The sequence below is a fragment of the Eutrigla gurnardus genome (genome assembly GCF_963514095.1).
Source record: "Eutrigla gurnardus genome assembly, chromosome: 19".
In the NCBI taxonomy this organism is placed as follows: domain Eukaryota; kingdom Metazoa; phylum Chordata; class Actinopteri; order Perciformes; family Triglidae; genus Eutrigla; species Eutrigla gurnardus.
The window spans coordinates 8,594,530-8,616,423 of NC_139930.1; the positions used below are offsets into that span (position 1 = coordinate 8,594,530).

Sequence of the window (21,894 nt, forward strand, 5' to 3'; positions counted from 1 at the left end):
TTACATACATGTACTTCTTTCTTTTTTTTAATGATTGTTTAATCGATATTAGTAGGATATAAAGTATAAACAACACATTTCAAAATGTCAACTTATATAATGTTGACAAAGTGAATGAGTTTCATGAGTTAGAAAGGAATAAAACAGATGACCTCGTTTCGGTTTAATATATGCCGGCGGAACTGTGCAGGCGGAACTTTGTGAACGAGCGAGCTCGTGGTTCCGCCCGGCGTTATTTTGCACACGGACACACACTCTCCCGACTTCATACATCCATGCTGCTATACTGCAGTATCTACCGGGCTGTCGAGCTGGTCTTCTCACGTGTATTTTATGGATTAAATTAATAAAATAAACACTATGGCGGAATCCAAGGAGCTGAAGTTGGACTTTATTCTGAAAGAGCTGACTCTTTCCTGTCAGACCGAAGACGTCGACGTGCCCGGCAGCTCGTCCAGCGTCGAGCTGAAGGACAACAAACTGGTGTGTGTGGAGTATCCGGCCGTGGTCACCAATGTGGACAAGATGCTGGACACTCTCGGTGGTGAAAAAACAGTGTCCAAAGTAAGCAACCGCAACCGAGACAGACTCTGACGTCACGCTGTGTTTTCCTCAGTCATGTGTAACGTTACAGTTTACAAATCTCGTTTAGATTTGAGAATGGTACACGATTTTCTCTGCTGGATGTTAAAACATCTACGTGGCCATACATTAATGTTACCTTGTAATATGTTTTACAATTCCAGTAGGTTTTTATGTCGTATACTTGATTTACAACGCGCTTAGCTAATTGATTAGCTGCGAATGCTACATTTCAGTGTTTCAGAAAAGGCTGAAGCTTCAAGCAGGCAACTGCCATGACAACCAGACACACAGGGGCCCTATATGGCCCCAGACACACAGGGGCCTCATAGCCACAGACACACAGGGACCCCAGATACACAGGGACCTCATAGCCCCAGATAAACAGGGACCTCATAGCCACAAACACTCATAGCCACAGACACACAGGGACCCCAGATACACAGGGACTTCATAGCTCCAGACACACAGGGACCCCATAGCCCCAGACACACAGGGACCCCAGATACACAGAGACCACAGACACACGGGGACCTCATAGCCCCAGATACACAGAGACCACAGACACACAGGGACTTCATAGCTCCAGACACACGGGGACCTCATAGCCCCAGATACACAGAGACCACAGGGACCTCATAGCCACAGACACACAGAGACCACAGACACACAGGGACCTCATAGCCCCAGATACACAGAGACCACAGACACACAGGGACCTCATAGCCCCAGATACACAGAGACCACAGACACACAGGGACCTCATGGCCCCAGACACACAGGGACCACAGACACACAGGGACTTCATAGCTCCAGACACACGGGGACCTCATAGCCCCAGATACACAGAGACCACAGACACACAGGGACCACAGACACACAGGGACCTCATGGCCCCAGACACACAGGGACCACAGACACACAGGGACCTCATAGCCCCAGATACACAGAGACCACAGACACACAGGGACCTCATGGCCCCAGACACACAGGGACCACAGACACACAGGGACTTCATAGCTCCAGACACACGGGGACCTCATAGCCCCAGATACACAGAGACCACAGACACACAGGGACCACAGACACACAGGGACCTCATGGCCCCAGACACACAGGGACCACAGACACACAGGGACCTCATAGCCCCAGACACACAGGGACCACAGACACACAGGGACCCCAGATATACAGCGGACCTCATGGCCCCAGACACACAGGGACCTCATAGCCCCAGATACACAGAGACCACAGATACACAGGGACCTCATAGCCTACGTTTCATTGCAACTTTAAGTGTTTTCCTTTAAAAATAAAATAAAATCACCACCACTGATGTAGAAAAGAAGAGAGTGGAGACCTCTTGTTGGTACTGAAATGTTTATAAATGTACATGTTTTACATGAGCATTCTGCAAATATGCCCACTGATTTTAATATTATTATTCAGTGGGTTTTGGGGGTAAAAAGGTCCTGGGGGGTTTGTAACACAGCTTTTTAAAATGAATTGATTAAAGTTAAATGTCAAGTGACTGTTTTATGAGAACAAAACTGTAAACATCTTTGTTGTGGTCGCATCTTTATCATCACTGCTGCAGTGAAACTGCACTAATCTGATACCCGTCTGACACACAGGGACCTCATAGCCCCAGACACACAGGGACCCCAGATATACAGCGGACCTCATGGCCCCAGACACACAGGGGCCTCATAGCCCCAGATACACAGAGACCACAGATACACAGGTACCACAGACACACAGGGACCTCATAGCCCCAGACACACAGGGACCACAGACACACAGGGACCCCAGATATACAGCGGACCTCATGGCCCCAGACACACAGGGACCTCATAGCCCCAGATACACAGAGACCACAGATACACAGAGACCACAGACACACGGGGACCTCATAGCCCCAGATACACAGAGACCACAGACACACAGGGACTTCATAGCTCCAGACACACGGGGACCTCATAGCCCCAGATACACAGAGACCACAGACACACAGGGACTTCATAGCTCCAGACACACAGGGACCTCATAGCCACAGACACACAGAGACCACAGACACACAGGGACCTCAAAGCCCCAGATACACAGAGACCACAGACACACAGGGACCTCATAGCCCCAGATACACAGAGACCACAGACACACAGGGACCTCATAGCCCCAGATACACAGAGACCACAGACACACAGGGACCACAGACACACAGGGACCTCATAGCCCCAGACACACAGGGACCACAGACACACAGGGACCCAGGATATACAGCGGACCTCATGGCCCCAGACACACAGGGACCTCATAGCCTACGTTTCATTGCAACTTTAAGTGTTTTCCTTTAAAAAAAAAATAAAATCACCACCACTGATGTAGAAAAGAAGAGAGTGGAGACCTCTTGTTGGTACTGAAATGTTTATAAATGTACATGTTTTACATGAGCATTCTGCAAATATGCCCACTGATTTTAATATTATTATTCAGTGGGTTTTGGGGGTAAAAAGGTCCTGGGGGGTTTGTAACACAGCTTTTTAAAATGAATTGATTAAAGTTAAATGTCAAGTGACTGTTTTATGAGAACAAAACTGTCAACATCTTTGTTGTGGTCGCATCTTTATCATCACTGCTGCAGTGAAACTGCACTAATCTGATACCCGTCTGCATTTCCACAGACCTTCGCTCACCCAAACAGACGTCTTGAGCTGCGTTTCCGACCTCAGGACCCTTTCTGTCACAGTCTGTGTGGAAACCGCTTCGCCTCAAGCAACCTTGTCCTCAGAGTGCGCCGTCGGGTGCGAAAAAAGGACCCTAAGGATGTCGAGATCCACATGGATATGCTCGGAGTCATAGGAACAACATATAAATTCCAAGGTTAGATTAAGAGTCCTCATATCGTTTAAAATTGCTTTTTTCTTGAATTGTGTAATATTTAGGTTTTTTTTTTGTCATTATTTTTCTTGTTCAATGAAAAAAATCTATTATGCACTCTATCATTTAGACATTATAACATCTCAAAAATCAAAGAAATGGACTGATGTACCATAGATGAGGTTGGTAGTTCTGATAATGCCTTTGTTTTTGCAGGGATGGCAGACTTTCAGTGCCTCGCTGTGAATTCAGAAGATGGAAAAGACACTTCTTTGTACAACAAAATCATCCTCCGCAAATCAGAGAATCAAGACTTCTTTGAGCAGCCTGTGCCTCTCTTTCTTCCCCCGGCCAGCTTCTCACGCCTCGACTCTCCTGTGGATTATTACTACCGGCCTGACGTCTACCAAAATTCACTGTAAGGGAGTAACTTAATCCACCCGGTCAACCTTACAGCTTCTGCTTATTCCCCTTTGTTAGGTGTTCTTATTTGTCCTGTGCAAACAACAACATTGTAAAGTCTCTGTATTGATATTAATATTTGTCTTCCTTTCTGTTTACAGCCAGGCGCCCATCAGCAAGAACAACTTTATTGGTTTGAATCGAGCCCGCCGGCCCCACAACGCCATTTTTGTGAGCTTCAGTGATCCTACTGCTCCCACCGAGTGTCTCGAGCCAGCCAAAACCAACTGGGTACGAGTCTGCGTGAAGGAGAATGACAAGCAGGCTGAAGAACATCTGAGGAAGGTATGTGTGTTACTGCCCTCTGGTTGCCATGGCCACAGGTGTAGTGTAAAGAATCCTTCAGAAAGGAAGGCACACTAATGTAAGTTAAATCCTTTATTAAGGTAGGAGGGACTATCATGTACACTGGAGTGCTGGGTATCCAGACTGACCATCTAAAGGCTTCTCAAGACAAAATATAATAAATAAATATAAATCCTGGCTCCTTAGTTATGTTTTGGTTCCAGCTGGTTGGTTAAGTATCGACCAGTTAAATGTGACAGCGCTGCTACAGAACTGCTTTCTGCCACCAGTTCAGCTCCGCCCACAAAATACGTCATCGCTGTTAACGAACACAAAATAGGCAAGTCGATGTTATCTGTGTTGCACCATTTATACACAAGGCAATTCAAAGTGCTTTACAGAGGCAGATACATATTTTAACAGTAAATACATTAAAAGTTCAAATACATATAGAATAAAACCATATAGGTGACATTAAAATATACACCAGTAAAAGTGTATTTTAAGAACAATTAGACAAGCAGGAGAAATAGGTAAGCTTTCTTTTACATTTACGGGAAAGCTGCATTAAACAATATTGTTTTTAGCCCTGATTTAAATTAGCTGAACGTTTCTGCTCACCTCAGGTGTTCAGGGAGTTTGTTTGTTGGGGAGCATAGAAACTAAATGCTGCTTCACCCTGATTAATGTTTTTTACTTTTATGATCAGAAATCCTATGGCTTTAAGGAGTCCTTTTGAGATTTCTTGTCAGCAAAGTTTTGGCTTGCTTTCAGTGTTATTCACAAACACATTGTGTATCTCCTCGAGGCCCCAACACACAAGCTGAATACATTTCCTTCCTCACAAACCATTTTCTAATGCTACTTTTGCTGCACTTTTGTCACTTTGTAAATCAGTGGAATAGTGTGACAGTATTGGTAGCAATGTTTATCATGTAGCCTGTGTTGCATGCATTAAAAACATGTCTCAGCAGCTTTGGTAGTGCTGGAGGACTCCACAGAGTTCCTTTAATAAGTTAAAAACTAACTAATTCAAGGAACCAAACCATCATAAACAACAGTTTCCACAGTAGGAAGGGCATCTGGTTGAAGCTGGAAAATGTTCTGCTATAATGTCGCATTATTTTTATCTTATCTCAACCCGATTATTTTTGTGCCTAGATGTTTGAGAGCCGACCCATCTGGTCACGAAATGCGGTCAAGGCCAACATCAACATCCACCCTGATAAACTCAAACTGCTGCTGCCCGTCTTCGCCTACTACATGGTGAGCTGAGGGGACACCATGTGCCGGGGGAAGAGTGTTGGGGAGCATTTAAGGGGAACAAGTAAATGCCGTTCAGTGCTTTGTGCCCTGGCGTCTTCATATTTACATTGTGAAACTGTGAAAGTTAAATGAAAATTGTGTGCCTAAGCCTCAGCGAGGTGTTGCTTGCTGATGAACAGAAGTATCTTTAAAAGAAGAAGTATCTTTAAAGTGACTTTGTGAAGCACCAATATACATACGCTTCACAATGTCAATGCTGCATAAATACTTTTTAAGTATAAAAGTATTTTTGTGTGCACTTTCTGTAGCCATGTGGAGGGATTCATACACTCTGTTCTCAGCTGTAACAAATGAATCAGGTTCTATGTAAATCACCAAAGAAATCAACCTAAATTAATAGGCAGACTCAATTTTGTTTCTTCATAGATTAAGTTTAACATCCGTTTTGCTTTTGTAGGTGACAGGACCGTGGAGAAGTCTGTGGGTGAGGCTGGGCTATGACCCTCGAAAGGGCCCAGACTCCAAGAAGTACCAGATACTGGACTTCAGGATCCGCTGTAGCACCAAGCATGGTAATATTTTCAAGGAGGAGTTATACAAATGTAATATTTTTTGTAGAGTTTTTCAGAGAGAAACTGAAGCGCTGTGACGATGTACATCATCTTTTTGTTTTCTTTTTAAAGTTTGAATGAAAGTTCACCACTTGTTTGCCCGACACTGACTTTCTTCCTTTGTTTAGGGTATTCATTATCTGACATACCAGTAAAAGCCAAGCGGAGTGCCCTCAACTACAGTCTACCTATCACATTCAACAAAGCAGGTGAGTCCGAGGAGCCGCAGGAGATTTGACTATTTGGTCATATTTACGGTCCGATGGTCCAATCATGTACAGCCGAGCTGCGCCATACAATAAGGAAGTCCATGTAAACATTTGACGCCCATTCAGTCTTCATGACTCATGGGATGGACTGTAATGGCCTGTGGACTGTAATGGCCTCCCGTTGGTTGAATATCTCACGCCCCCTCAGTTATCCGCGCTTATCTATTTTACAAGGGCACCGCTGCTGCATCCTGTCCTTATATGAGGTCCCTATACCAGAATGATAATGTGGGAAACCAGACCTTGCTTTAATGCTGTCACAGTGCTGAGGAGAGATATGTGGTTATGCCAGACTGGTCTGCACACAACAACACTGAGCTGTGCTGCCTCGCTTGTTCACACATGTGACCCCCTCCACCCCCGCAGCGTGCTCCTACCAAACGAAAATCGATTATGCTGCAATAAATGGTTAAAACCTTGATGTGAGTTTGTCTGAAATAGTAGTAAGGAATATTGTCAACGCCATTTCTATCTCCAGGTCCCCAGGCAGCGAGCGTAATGGAACTTCCAGCTCAGGAGGGTCCAGGTAGCAGTCGAGAATCAGTCCCCATCACTTTCCAGCTGAAGGTCAATGAAAGTCCAATTTTAACAACTGTTCATCGTTACATTTCTTTTTCTTTTATCTGTATTTATTCATATAATAATTTCATATCTTGTGTTTTTATGTTGGATCTCATAAGCATCAGGCTTAAATGCTGTGAGATTATAAGTGTAGGGCTGGGTGATATGACCGACTTCTTCTGATACACAACTGGCCTTTGTTTTATCTCCACAGGAGTCATCCTACATTTTCAGAGAGGGCATGCTGCCTCCTCACAGGCAGATGTTTTACCAGCTCTGTGATTTGCAAGTGGAAAGGTATATTACATTCAGTGCTGTGTATACGCTTATTCTTTGTAATGAAATCATTTTCATCTGCAGTATTGAGGGCAACCAAACTGCTGTCTGTGTAGTGTAAATCAAGTTTTTAGTTAAGTGGCAATTTTACTGCAGTGACAATCCCCATTTGACCCCAAATAACCTGTTTCAAGTAAAGGTCATGCATTTAAAATTACCGGAGAGTAACATTTCTATTATTAATCTTAAACTGCCAAGTAATTTAAGTTCACCACTGTTTGTGTGTAATGCAGCTGTGTGTGTGTGTGTGTGTGTGTGTGTGTGTGTGTGTGTGTCCAGTATCAGGCAGGTGATTGAGCAGACGGACGGTAATAAGCCGGTGTGTGACGAGCGGGACGGCTGGTGTGTTCTCGGCACCACGGACACGCTGAGGGACATGATCTCAGAAATGATCAAGACGGTCATCCGAGCCCAGAAACCTCGTAAGGAATAAATCCATCTTCATGCACGCGCGTGACCACACATTAGATATTATCTAACCCCAGAGTTTTGGCTGAAATGCCATGGAGTTTAAGAAAATGCCCCTAGAACATGAAACAAAGTATCAACATGGGCAGGGCTGTGAGGGGGAGGAGCTAAAGGTGGCACGGGTGTTAGCTAGCGCACCTTTTGGTTTGTCAACTGACGTTATTTCTCTTCCTCAGCTTTGCCAGAATTCCCCAAGAAACGCAGACGCCTATGCCTTAATTCAAAATCCCCAGGGAGACATGAAGATGCAGAGGGAGAGGTGCAGGAGGACGAGAACAAGGATGATGAAGAGGAAGATGAGGACGATGAGTTTCAGCCGTCGGAGGGCAGCGAAAACGAGATGGAGACAGAAATTCTGGATTACATATAACACACAACCATTTTTACCACGCTAATATTTTACATTACTCCTTTCTGTAAAAGGTGATATGTTTGAATTATTATTTGTTTGGTTCAATGCAAATAAAAAAAGTTTTGTCTAAGAACCATGTCATCTTTGTAATTCTGTTTTTGGTTAATACAGTACACTGAATTATGTCAACGTGCAGTTGACACAAAAACATGACACAAGATGCACTATATTGCCAAAAGTATTCACTCACCATCCAAATAATTGAAATCAGGTGTTCCTGTCACGTCCATGGTCACAGGTGTATAAAAGCAAGCACCTAGGCATGCAGACTGTTTCTACAAACGTGAAAGAATGGAGCTCCGTGAATTCCAGCGTGGTACTGTGATAGAATGCCACCGGTGCAACAAGTCCAGTTGTGACATGTCCTCACTCCTAAATATTCCACAGTCAACTGTCAGTGGGATTATAACAAAGTGGAAGCGATTGGGATCGACAGTAACTTAGCCAAGAAGTGGTAGACCACGTAAAATGACGGAGCGGGGTCAGCGGATGCTGAGGCACAAAGGCTGCAGAGGTCGCCAACTTTCTGCAGAGTCAATCGCTACATACCTCCAAACTTCATGTGGCCTTCAGATTAGCTCAAGAACAGCGTAGAGAGCTTCATGGAATGGGTTTCCATGGCGATCAGCTGCATCCAAGCCATACATCAGCAAGTGCTATGCAAAGCGTAGGATGCAGTGGTGTAAAGCATGCCGCCACTGGACTCTAGAGCAGTGGAGACGTTCTCTGGAGGGACGAATCACGCTTCTCCATCTGGCAATCTGATGGACGAGTCTGGGTTTGGTGGTTGCCAGGACAACGGTACTTGTCTGACTGCATTGTGCCACGTGTAAAGTTTGGTGGAGGGGGATTATGGTGTGGGGTTGTTTTTCAGGAGCTGGGCTTGGCCCCTTACTTCCAGTGAAAGGAACTCTGAATGCTTCAGCATACCAAGAGATGTTGGACAAGCAGAGGGCCAGGCCTTCCGTCCAACATCAGTGTGACCTCACAATACGCTTCTGAAAAAATGGTCCAAAATATATAGTCCATAAACACACTCCTAAACCTTGTGGAAAGCCTTCTAGAAGAGTTGAAGCTGTTAAAGCTGCAAAGGGTGGACTGACATCATATTAAACCCTATAGATTAAGAATGGGATGTCCGAATCTTCCATTCCACCACATCCCAAAGGTGCTCTATTTGATTGAGATCTGGTGACTGTGGAGGCCGTTTGAGTACAGTGAACTCATTGTCATGTTCAAGAAACCAGTCTGAGATGATTCACGCTTTATGACATGGCGCGTTATCCTGCTGGAAGTAGCCATCAGAAGATGGGTACACTGTGGTCATAAAGGGATGGACATGGTCAGCAACAATACTCAGGTAGGCTGTGGCGTTGACACGATGCTCAATTGATACTAATGGGCCCAAAGTGTGCCAAGAAATTATCCCCCACACCATTACACCACCACCACCAGCCTGAACCGTTGATACAAGGCAGGATGGATCCATGCTTTCATGTTGTTGACGTCAAATTCTGACCCTACCATCCGAATGTCGCAGCAGATATTGAGACTCATCAGACCAGGCAACGTTTTTCCAATCTTATATTGTCCCTTTTTGGTGAGTCTGTGCGAATTGTAGCCTCAGTTTCCTGTTCTTAGCTGACAGGAGTGGCACCCGGTGTGGTCTTCTGCTGCTGTAGCCCATCCGCCTCAAGGTTCCACGTGTTGTGCGTTCAGAGATGCTCTTCTGCATACCTCAGTTGTAACGAGTGGTTATTTGAGTTACTGTTGCCTTTCTATCAGCTCGAACCAGTCTGGCCATTCTCCTCTTACCTCTGGCATCAACAAGGCATTTGCGCCCCACAGAACTGCAGCTCACTGGATATTTTCTCTTTTTCGGACCATTCTCTGTAAACCCTAGAGATGGTTGTACGTGAAAATCCCAGTAGATCAGCAGTTTCTGAAATACTCAGACCAGCCCGTCTGGCACCAACAACCATGCCGCGTTCAAAGTCACTTAAATCACCTTTCTTCCCCATTCTGATGCTCGGTTTGAACTGCAGCAGATCATCTTGACCATGTCTACATGCCTGAATGCATTGAGTTGCTGCCATGTGATTGGCTGATTAGAAAGTTGCGTTAACGAGCAGTTGGACAGGTGTACCTAATAAAGTGGCCAGTGAGTGTATATCTCCATTTTTACCAAATGCTTTTCCATACATAGTTACAACTCAAACAAAACAATAATATAATCTCCACTAATCTTCACACATTTATACACTGATACACAACTGCAAAAGTTGAATTAAGTCACAGCTAAGTCACTCAAATCTTTTAAATGAAGGCAAAGAAAAGCCTATGTAGTTTTAAAGTGTTTCACACAGGTTTTCCTAAATTCCGCCTCCAAATAACTCAAAAATAGCCAAAAGGAAGCCCAACACAAGACCTTGGGCTCCCTATGAAATTCATCCTGATTTCGAATTTTATGCTTATTTTCCAGTTCATACTTATTTTTGGGGTTTCTACTAGACCATGTTTAATGCTTTAAAGTAAGAAGAAGTATGTAAGAATGTGGCCAAAACGGTTCTAAACTCAAATTCAAAACACTGCGGCGAGTCGTATCGGCCTCCCCTCCAGACTCGAGGTTGCCAGAGCTGTTGGAGTATCCTCCGTCAATGCTGCTAGCGTCCAGCCGATGTCCGGCCGGTGGCTGGACAGCCGGATGCCCGTAACAGGACAGTGCTAATGCTGCTAGCGTTAGCTGTGCTGCTAACGTTTGTTACTCGACAGTTCAAAGTATTCGAAATGTCCATCCCCGTCAAGCTATGATGCTAACTTAGTTAGCCAAGCTCAACTTACCTGTCTAGGAGAAGAGTAGCCAATTCTGCATCCGATTTCAAATTCCTATTAGCTTTCAACTGTGTCCACCGTTCAAATGCATCCCCTATAGACCCTCGCTTTGCCTCGGTTTTTATCTTGGCGTTTTTGTGAATCATAACGAGCTCTTTTTGGTATCGTTGCCTCCGCCATTGTAGCTCAGTCGAAACTGGCAACCCGTGGTTGCTCGGCAGCTGAGACTCTACTGACTGCAATGATTTGTAGACGCCGGTGGGTGGCGCCACGTGCAAAAACATGTTTTCAAAACATAAACATGATTTGCGGTCCGCAAAAGATTTTTTTAAATGCAAATATTTTGACTGTACTGTTGTTGTTGGTGAGTTCAGTATGTTATATGATCATTATTCCTGAGTCTCTATGACATATTAGGATGATTTTACAGCCAGTTGCTTTAGATTTCTTACATATTGCACCTTTAATGTTCAAAAACAAATTATTTTTCTCTTGTCTGTTTTAGCGTCACAAAAAAGTCCAGTCTAAAAAATCATCATCGTGTCCTTTTGTGCATTACTGTACATACTAATATACTACTTATATATGCCAGAAAAATATTTAGTATGCAAATGCATTCTGCCAAAACTACAGGATGTCCCAATGCATGTGGTTTGGAGTATATTGCAGTTTGCAAGCCAGCATGAATTTCTTGCTATTCTGACCCACAATCAAGACCGGACATTTTTGCAGTCTTATAATGATCTCCCAGTTGAATACATATTGCATGCAACAGTATGTACTTTGCAAGTGCAGCTATGGACTTAAAGTAAAACCCATAAAGTATACAAGTTACAACGCATCATGCAATTTATGATGAGTCTGCATGTAAAGGGTTGTTGAGTCAGATGTTTTCTAAAGTGGACAGCCCACAGAAAATGGACTGATTTGAATTATATCACAGCTTGTGGGTTGGTAGGCTACATCATGTGTTGTTGAGTGGGAAGGGCAGGTGGGATGGGCAGGTGGAAGATGGGAAGGGCAGGTGACCAGTCTTCTCACTGGTTAGATTTTGTTTAGGGGCAGGGCCTCCTTTTATAAAAGTCTGACCGATGATGAACCCTGTCGTCACAGTGTGGTTATCATGGCAATACTTAGGATTTTGGTAGCTATTGGCGTGTTCCTGGAGACGGTCACTGCGGCCTCTGTAAGTTTAAATTCAGCATTTGTCAGGAAATAGGATTATTTGTTAATTTTTCGACCATCAATTACAGATTTTTTGTTTTTCTTAAATGACGAAAAGTATTTGTAATGTAAAGCATTCTTTAAATTGACTTGTCGAATGAATGTCTGTGTTTCGTTTCTGCAGCTCGGGGTGGTGTACACTGAGGGAGGAATGGTCCAGGGCGAGAACATCCGTCTTGGGTTCCGCCGCCACATGGACGTCTTCAAGGGGATTCCTTTTGCTGACATCCCTGGAAGGTTCGAGAAACCGAAGCGGCACCCAGGCTGGGACGGTGGGTAGACTGAATGAACTGCTCATCAATGACTGGCCTAGTAATTTCACACCACCTTTAGAAACTCCTCCTTCTCTTCTAACTTTAACGGGTGTAATAGAAAAGGTGTTATTTTTTAACCAGCGTAATCTAACAGCTCAAACTGTATGATATGATGTGTGATGAAAACATGCATAATCCCTGCTGTTACACTGCATGTCTCATCAGGTGTTCTGAAGGCCACAGAGTACAGGCAGCGATGCACTCAGGTGAACCTCATCATGACTGATACCAGAGGCAGCGAGGACTGTCTTTACCTTAACGTCTGGGTTCCTCACGGCCGCTCAGGTAAACACTGAGAGAAGTCCGCAGACTCTCGTCCAGTTTAGATCTACACTGCAACTCATTCTCTCTGTCTTCTAGTGTCCGCTGGTCTGCCCGTCATGGTCTGGATCTACGGGGGAGGCTTCCTGGCCGGAGGCTCCATGGGTGCTAACTTCCTGGGCAACTATCTGTACAGCGGGCAGGAGATTGCAGACAGAGGAAACGTCATTGTGGTGACGCTTGGATACCGCGTGGGCACTCTGGGCTTCCTGAGTACCGGAGATTCTGACTTACCTGGTAGGTGTCTGTTTGTTTCCAGAAACGTACCTAGAAGATGTCGGCCTCCCAGCCATTCTCATGCATTAAAAGTAAAATCTTGATTGAGTGGGAACAACTTGATCCTCATCAGGAAACTACGGTCTGTGGGACCAGCATGCAGCCATCGCCTGGGTGCACAGGAACATCCGCTCACTTGGAGGAGACCCTGACAACATCACCATATTTGGAGAGTCTGCAGGTGCAGCTAGTGTCAGCTTCCAGGTGAGACAATATGAGATTCATACTTACAAATTGTGAATTTTCCTCAATTTGAATCTAACTACTGAACTATCTCATAAAACTGCCCACAGACTCTGAGTCCATTCAACAAAGGGCTGTTCAAGAGAGCCATCTCCCAGAGCGGTGTCGCCACTTGCCCATGGGCTATCAACAAGAATCCCCGTAGGCTCGCTGAGGAGGTACGCAACGGCTGACATGTTTTATTTTCTGCTATGGAACACTGTTTAGCAGATACATATAACTTTGGGCCTGGGTCACATTTAAAGATCATTTTCAACTCTCTCCCCAGATTGCTCTGAAGGTCAACTGCCCCACCGGTCAAAATATGGCTTCCTGCTTGAAGATGACTGATCCCTCGCTCCTTACGTTGGCTGGCTCTCTCAGTTTGACCAGTTCAGCTGATTGTAAGTGATGCATTCCACATTTTTTTCATTGTTAATATCAAGGAGCTTCGTACCAATTCTTCTGCAGTGGTTTGACAGCACACAACCAGAGAAATTGCTCATATTAATCATATTATTATTATTATTATTATTATTATTATTATTATCTCAATGTGCCCAAATAATGTTCACGTAATACTAGTGGGTGGAAACAGAACACAACATTTAGAGATAAATAGAAATAAGTTGGTTAGTGAGTGATGCTCTAACACACCAAACTGACCTTAAAGAGGACTATTATGTTCCTTTTCTGATGCACACTTTTATTTCAGCTTACATGTGTACAGGCTGTAATGCTTTCCCATCAGGCTGTGCTGCAGCAGCACTTCTCAGCCTCTCTCTGAAACGCTCTGTTTCAGCTCCTGCCCCTCCCTCCCAAAAACCCCCGTCTGCTCTGATTGGAGGAAAAAAAAACTACGTCTGCTCAACAAGGCGACTCCATGCTCAGCTTACTTGCCTTCTTTGGGGGCATGCTGGGCAAATATTATGCACATTTCTTACTTGGTGACATCACCACTTTATGGAAGAAACCATTTAAATTGAGGGCCCTCAAGCAGTTCAGGAGTTTCTGTGGGGAAGAGTGCCTCCCTTTAGGCATGCACAAAAACTACACTATATAACACACTAAAGAAAAGCATCATATGTCCTCTATGATGACATCACCCAATGGCTGAATGACCATACACATCTGTGTAGATTCTGCAGTGCACATCATGGACATTGCTGCCACACTTTCAACTTTCAAATGCTACCCATAGTAGCTATTCGATGGCATTAATATTTTGCATTCATACTAGCAATTTTGAGATTAAGAGTTTAGTTGCACACGTGTATATAAAGCATGACAACGGCAGGACTAGTGCATGATGGGTCTCTCATGTATCTGCCTCTCTCAGACCCCATTGTGAACAACCTGGCCCTGTCTCCTGTGATCGACGGTGACTTCGTGCCGGATCACCCTTCCAATTTGTTCCACAACGCGGCTGATATCGACTACATCATCGGAATCAACGACATGGACGGGCACCTCTTCACTGGTTTAGATGTCCCTACGATCAACTCACCCCTGGTGGACACCCCTGTGTGAGTTGAAGCCGTTAGATCACAGTGCGAAACGCTGACCCAGAGCAACATACCGTACTTTTGTTAGTGTTTTATCAGATAACTCATTTTCAAACCTTCGTGATCTCAGTGGGGATGTGAAGAGGCTCCTGGCTTCGTACACTAAGGAGAAGGGCAAGGCTGCTCTGGAGCACGCTTTCTCCACGTACTCATCAACCTGGGGCTCAAGTCCCAGCAAGGAGACCATCAAGAAAACTATCGTGGAGATTGGAACAGACTTCATCTTCCTGGTTCCTTCTCAGGTTGCCCTCTACCTTCATGAAGCCAATGCCACGTAAGGATAACATCTTGTTATACAGATATCGCTGTGCTGTTTAATTAGTAGACACTTTGTTCCACACCTTCCTGAGAACCAGCAGGTAGCCTTTTTTAACTTCAGGGTGGCCATTTTAGTAAGCCAGGAAAATCTATTTATAGAAGCTTTAAATCTGCTTGGGAGTAATCCATCAAAGGGCACATTTTTATTACCTTTTCTTTTTTGATAACCCTTCTAGATCACACCCGGTTCATATGCTCCACTTATTTAACAATATATGCTAAAAAATTACAAAGAAATGCATTCCTTCATATTTTCCATCAAAATCCAACATCTTTTTTTTCCTGGAAAACTAAGGAATGACGCATGCTTACATCAGCAAGTTGACCAAAGTGATTTTAAGCATTGAACCAGCGTCATACTATAAACCAATTAGTGGTATAAAATGTAAAATGTATTGATCATTTTATTTGATTGCATGATTTAAATATAAATTAAGCTCATCACTTTAATACTTTTAATTTACCACTGAAAAGGTTAATACTTATTCATACGGCACACTGCAGCTTCCCTGAATGTAAGTGATTGCTGTATTTTATATTGATATTTATAAGGTTCACTCCAAAAAGCAGTATCAAGCACCTGAGCAGTGAAGTGGAGGACATGAAACAACTTGTTAGACTTGTGTCATTTTATCCAGACCCTCGTTAGTCATATTCACATCCTTGTTCTGTTTTCGTCTCACCAAAGAACCGGCCATTCCTACTCCTACGTCTTCTCCGAGCCCAACCGTATGGGCGGCATCGCCAGGCCTTACCCCAGCTGGATGGGAGCCGACCACGCCGATGACCTGCAGTACGTGTTCGGAAAGCCTTTCACCACGCCGCTCGCGTACTGGCCTCGCCACCGTGATGTCTCCGGCTACATCATCGCCTACTGGACCAACTTTGCCAGAACTGGGTATAAAGAACATAGCATAAATCAAACAAACTTTAATGAGAAGCTGAAATAGAAACACGTCTCGATTCAGTTGCCCTTTTCTCTGATGATGTTCACAGGGACCCCAACAAAGGAGGGATGAGTGTTCCCGCTTCCTGGCCCAGATTCACCAGCACCGGACACCAGTACCTGGAGATCAACTCCCGTATGAACAAGAACTACGTGAGACAGAAGATGAGAATGCGTTACGTGCATTTCTGGAGCAGCGTCCTGCCCAACTTGCCGTAACCATCTCAGAAAAAAAGACTTTGTATAATCGCATGTGCACCTTCAAGAGTATCGATCAGTATTAGTTCACGAAAAAATAAATGGATGAAAACTACAAATCACATTTCCTTGGTTTTATTTTGTGTGGACTTCTTTAAAGTGACAATGGGCTACAATAATTTACTTTGTGTGTGTTTTTTGGAGGATGACAGACGCTTGGCTTTTGCTAAAAGGGGTTTGTTGCTTAATGTAGAAGACATATTAGAAGTTTGAGTTAACTTCATAAAACAAAACAAAGAAGAGTCAATAAAAAACTGATATTGAAGTGTTTTATTTATATTCTTAGAGATAAACAGAAACACATTACAATGTGATCATGTTAAGATGGGATCATTATTTATATTACAGTGGGTAAATTGCATATGTTATAAATATTAATGTACCCGTCTAAAGCTGACTTTCAGTAAGTGCTTCAACCTGAAAATCAAGTTCGTGGTGTGTCACAACTAGAGTTCCTATTGGCCCGGAGCTAACGTGAGTGCTCGTTTCATTGGCCCAAAAAGTGGGTTGGGACGGTCTGACTTGGCTTATTTCCCAACAACAACAGCATTTCACATGTGTGGGGCTATTTCTGAGGTTTTATCTAATCTCGAACTGTGTTTTATTTGCTAATCTGAGAATGGGTCCACCTGTTTCAACAGAAGCACCGACTTCAGATGAGCCGCCTTCTCACTCCCATACTGTGTTTGCTCTCTTCCTTCATCATCACAACAAGTTCCCATAATGGAAAGATGGATGAAAAAATGGGGGACTAGAAGATTAGTTTCTAAGGAATTCAAGTATTCAGACTCGATGGGCGGTGTTAATTCAGTCATTGGGATGGAATAAAACCCCAAAATGTTCAACATGATACGTTGATTTGGTGACCTTGTGTCGCTTGGAAGTGGTTTACTCCAGGTTGTTTCCGATCAGAGGTTCGGAGGTCAAGGTCAGATTGAGTGCAGGGAGACAGTTTGGGCGTAAAGATTATATAACACATGAAACATGATATTTGCTCTCTTGCAGGGGTATCGGGTATATAAGTACCTGGTGAGGCATTCGCTGCTTACTGGGCAGCCATGGAGAAACTGACGATTCTGTTTGCTGCTGTCTTTTTTCTGGAGACGGCCTCAGCAGCCTCTGTAAGTCTGCTCTAACTTTAACGCATGCTTGCATTTATTAATCTGCTCTTTGTGATTTGAGATATTTTGAGTAATTTGTGATTGCAAATGATCCGCTTTAGCTGCTCAAACGCGTAAGAAATGTAATAATAAATGCAGTGACCGTCTATAACAAAGAGTTTATTCTAACAACATTGTATGGAGGGGAACCCAAATATCTAACCTGCAATAATACATACACAGTCTTCACTATTATGTAATTTGCCAGATGTACTTACTCCTTTTCACAGTATAGAGGCATCAATATTGTCCACTGTCTCGGAAGGTAAAGCTCTTGTCTTGTGTCTCCAGCTGGGTGTGGTACAAACAGAAGGAGGGGGCGTTCAGGGACGAAATGTCCCCACCAGTCTTTTCCGCTCCGTGGATGTGTTCAAAGGAATTCCCTTCGCTGCCAAGCCTGGATCATTGGAGAAACCCCAACCTCACTCTGGCTGGGATGGTGCGTTCAAACACACACATCTTAACAGAGCTGAACACCTGAATGCATTATATGCACCGCATTATTATCAGCTTTGAAAATTTACTGCAAAATCATCACTGCAAAGGGATGATTCTGATGTTAGTTAATAATATAAATAATGTGTTTGTCTGCAGGTATACTGAAGGCAACAAAGTTTGCTCCGAGATGTCTCCAGATGAGCGTCCTCCAGACTTCAAGCTTCGGTAGTGAAGACTGCCTCTACCTCAACATCTGGGTCCCTCACGGCCGACACGGTAGCTTTCTTTTTCTGAGTTCTGTCTGCGAATGGTCGAACTGTTGATGCAGTGTTCGTGCTTGTAGAATAAACACGTCTCTTTTTTTCACCCAAAGTGTCATCAGATCTCCCCGTCATGATTTGGTTTTATGGAGGAGGCTTCATGGTCGGAGGTTCTATGGGGCCAAATTTTCTCAACAACTATCTGTACAGCGGTCAGGAAATTGCAGACAGGGGCAATGTTGTTGTGGTGTCTGTGGGATACCGCGTGGGCATCCTGGGGTTCCTCAGTACAGGGGACTCTCACTTACCTGGTAAGGGCAGTTCATAGGAAGTGGTTCTCCATCATGTGTTCTTTAGATTGAGTTACTGGATACTGTCTTTAAAAGCTCCCTGACTGCCCGTGTGTCAGCAGATTTATTAGCTGCATTTACTTTGACTCACATTTCGTCATGGCGACAGGAAACTACGGTCTGTGGGACCAGCATGCCGCCATCGCCTGGGTGCACAGGAACATCCGCTCGTTTGGAGGAGACCCTGACAACATCACCATATTTGGAGAGTCTGCAGGTGCAGCTAGTGTCAGCTTCCAGGTGAGAAGCTTTAGTAAGGTACCAGGGGTTATAAACTGCAACTTATGACTGGATTAAATATTTTTAAATGATTTACAGGGAAGCTGTTAGGAAACCCATTAGGTTGGTGTGTATAATCCTGCATGATATCTTTTACTAACCATAAATAAAGTAATTATGGTAGTTTCCAAATATATGCCTTTTACTACAATACTAGGTTACTACTAGTGTCATGAGTAAGGCCAAGAAAATTGAAGTAATAATTGTATTTTCTATGTATGTATTCCTACACAGACTCTCTCCCCCCACAACAAAGGGCTGTTCAAGAGAGCCATCACCCAGAGCGGTGTTGCCCTCTGCCCCTGGGCTCTGAACAGGAACCCTCGCAAGGTTGCAGAGGAGGTACGTCACCATGATTCCTGCTTATTATCTCAAATCCAAATTTTAAATGATTGCTCAACTTCCTTCTGAAGTGATGCAAATCTTTGTTGCTGGATGGGTTGACTAACTTGCTGGCGATGCCAAAATGACCTGTGTGCATTTAATTTAATTTCATTTTAGATGAAAATAGCAGTGCCAATAAAAGGGTTGAATCATTTTAAATTGACATTGCCAGTGCTTGTAAAAGCTGCTTGTCATTATCAAATGTATTCATAGTCTGTTTATGGCTCAGGTTGCTCAGAACGTCGGCTGCCCCACTGACGACAGGATGGCGGCCTGTCTGAAATCGACGGATGCTAGGAGTCTCACCATGGCCGCTCCCCGCATAATACAAGGCTCCCCAGACGGTGAGCAATATTCTCATTATTTGCTGACTCTTTTATTCATCATCCTACACATGCATAAAATATCAAGTGAGTTCAATAATTCTGTGCCAATTCCACTCAGTTCCCGGTGTGAAACACTTGCTCCTGTCTCCTGTTGTTGACGGCGACTTCCTCCCCGATCAGCCCGACAACTTGTTCCACAATGCTGCTGAAATCGACTACCTGGCAGGTGTTAACAACATGGACGGACACCTCTTCACCACAAAGGACATCCCTTCCCTTAGCAAGAATGTGGAGACTCCTGTGTAAGGCATTTGGTTTAGCCCTCGCGGCTCTGAAAGTTTAACCACGAAGGCACGGGAAGATATTTGAAAGGGCGAAGGCGGCACAGCTGCTTTCACTAACAGAGCTCTCTGCCTTACTTTCCCTGCAGAGAAGATGTGAAGAGGCTCCTTGCTGCTTATACCAAAGAGATGGGGCAAGCTGGCTTGGAGATTGCCTTCGCTGAATATTCGTCCAGCTGGGGGTCGACACCCAGCCAGGACAGCATTAAGAGAGCTGCTGTGGACATCGGGACTGACTACATCTTCCTGGTTCCTTCACAGACTGCCATCTACCTGCATGCAGCTAATGCCAGGTGAGGCCAACTGCTTGGTTCCTGTCCCTTTAAATATATTTTAGTTGCTGCGGGTGTATATTATCTCCCATAACAACAGATAGATACACACTCAACACTGTGATGGTCTTCAACAGGTCTGGCCGTACCTACTCCTACCTGCTGTCTGAGCCCAGTTTAATGGCTGGACCAGGCAAACCCTACAATGACTGGGTGGGAGCCGATCACGCTGATGACCTGCAGTACGTGTTTGGCAAACCCTTCACCTCACCAAAGGCTTACGGGGACCGACACAGAGACCTCTCCGGCTATTTGATCGCCTACTGGACCAACTTTGCCAGAACTGGGTAAATGTGTAACTTTGAAAATGTTTTAAAAGTTTATTTTGGGAGATAGGGTAAAAAAAAAAAAAAAAGATACCACAATTACATTATTTCCCCAGTTTATTACTAACATTAAATCAATTATGTTTTTGTATTACAGGTTTTCTGGAAATGTATCTTTAATGCAAATTACACATTATCCTAGTAAATAAATGCTAATTTGCACACATTTCCAAAATTGAAATTTAAACATTGGATAAAGGGGTGAAAAGGGTAAAAAAAAAGTTTTCTGAAAGTTTAGGTTTAAATATGCAAATCATGCATTATCTAATGCTAACTTTTGGTGAATTCAGGAGAAATCTACAGATACGAAAAGACAAAGTAGTAAAACCTTAATGTGTATTTTGATGTTTTCTTTCTACTAATCTGAAAGAAGACATTGTATGGAAGCCAAATAGCCCCAAATCTCTTAATTAACCAGGGCGTGAGAAAGAGGTGTCTCACATTAACATGTTATTATTTCATATATAATAACTAACAGATACTTTCACATGTGTTTCGTCCTCTATGTTCACAGAAACCCCAACAAAGGAAGCCTGTCGGTGCCTGTGATGTGGCCTGAATTCAGCAGCACCGAACAGCGGTTCCTGGAAATCAATGCTAAGATGAATGAGAGCTCCGTCGGACAGGAAATGAGGCTACGCTTCGTTCGTCTTTGGACCAGCACCCTTCCGAGCCTACCGTGATGTCACAGATGCTCGTTGTTTTTCATTTTAATAATGACACCATTAATACAAATAAAATAGTGGGTACAATAAAACTTATGACAATAAAACTCTTTTTATAGAGTTTGACTTGACTACCTACCTAGCCTATATCATCAGGAGTGGATGTTCAATGAGTAACAGAGCCAGCAGGATCATAATGAATGACCAATAAGACTTGACACAATGTCCCACCCACATCACCTGAAGATCTTTTAAACATACTGCACCCCTCAATTCCACATCCCAAAAATACTGTCAGTATTAAGTTAGTTCAGTGTGATTGAAAGCCTGATACGCAGCCAATCATGGCCAAGTATAGAAACAAAACCCAACCACACAAATCAAAGCGCTCAGAAAGTGCATGCCTCTGCTTTTAGTCCAAAATGTGTTTTCAACACCTTTTAAATCTGGATTCAGATCTGCATAAATATTGTTTTAACAAATCCAGCAAACAATTCCCCACTTGCCCCATGGGTAGTTTTGTGTTTCCTCCTTCAAGTGCGGGGCTTCTGGGAACTCGAGGGTCCTTAACTCAGTGTCTTAGCTGTTCCTAGAACTGTACTCTTCTCACATGTGGTTCCTGGAA

At 43.9% G+C, this 21,894-nt stretch overlaps 3 protein-coding genes across 3 annotated transcripts; all 3 read left to right on the forward strand.

Annotated features, from left to right (window-relative positions):
* Nucleotides 1-256: 256 nt before the first annotated feature.
* On the forward strand, nt 257-8,138 carry gtf3c5 (general transcription factor IIIC, polypeptide 5). Its single transcript, XM_084034955.1, has 11 exons — nt 257-564; nt 3,267-3,465; nt 3,679-3,880; nt 4,026-4,209; nt 5,371-5,475; nt 5,933-6,047; nt 6,215-6,295; nt 6,834-6,922; nt 7,131-7,213; nt 7,532-7,674; nt 7,897-8,138. The coding sequence occupies exons 1-11, from the start codon at nt 361-363 to the stop codon at nt 8,088-8,090; spliced, it is 1,599 nt and encodes a 532-aa protein (XP_083891081.1). The 5' UTR covers nt 257-360; the 3' UTR covers nt 8,091-8,138.
* Nucleotides 8,139-12,318: 4,180 nt separating this feature from the next.
* LOC311029723 (bile salt-activated lipase-like) lies at nt 12,319-16,369 on the forward strand (the record flags this gene model as incomplete). The annotated part of the gene is made up of 10 exons (XM_084035012.1): nt 12,319-12,460; nt 12,668-12,787; nt 12,863-13,060; nt 13,173-13,303; nt 13,393-13,500; nt 13,611-13,725; nt 14,661-14,847; nt 14,957-15,160; nt 15,893-16,102; nt 16,201-16,369. The coding sequence occupies exons 1-10, from the start codon at nt 12,340-12,342 to the stop codon at nt 16,367-16,369; spliced, it is 1,563 nt and encodes a 520-aa protein (XP_083891138.1). The 5' UTR covers nt 12,319-12,339.
* Nucleotides 16,370-17,466: 1,097 nt separating this feature from the next.
* LOC311029724 (bile salt-activated lipase-like) lies at nt 17,467-21,490 on the forward strand (the record flags this gene model as incomplete). Its single annotated transcript, XM_084035013.1, has 11 exons — nt 17,467-17,529; nt 17,860-18,007; nt 18,163-18,282; nt 18,380-18,577; nt 18,726-18,856; nt 19,130-19,237; nt 19,509-19,623; nt 19,724-19,907; nt 20,036-20,239; nt 20,356-20,565; nt 21,119-21,490. 11 exons carry the CDS (start codon nt 17,467-17,469, stop codon nt 21,285-21,287), a joined length of 1,650 nt encoding a protein of 549 aa, XP_083891139.1. The 3' UTR covers nt 21,288-21,490.
* Nucleotides 21,491-21,894: the final 404 nt, after the last annotated feature.

What these genes read in the sequence shown, in the direction of transcription:
- gtf3c5 (XM_084034955.1), top strand. Translation starts at nt 361, where the DNA reads ATGGCGGAATCCAAGGAGCTGAAGTTGGACTTTATTCTGAAAGAGCTG. An exon ending in GTGAAAAAACAGTGTCCAAA is followed by an intron (nt 565 to 3,266) that starts GTAAGCAACCGC and finishes GCATTTCCACAG; the next exon opens with ACCTTCGCTCACCCAAACAG. An exon ending in CCGTCTTCGCCTACTACATG is followed by an intron (nt 5,476 to 5,932) that starts GTGAGCTGAGGG and finishes TTGCTTTTGTAG; the next exon opens with GTGACAGGACCGTGGAGAAG.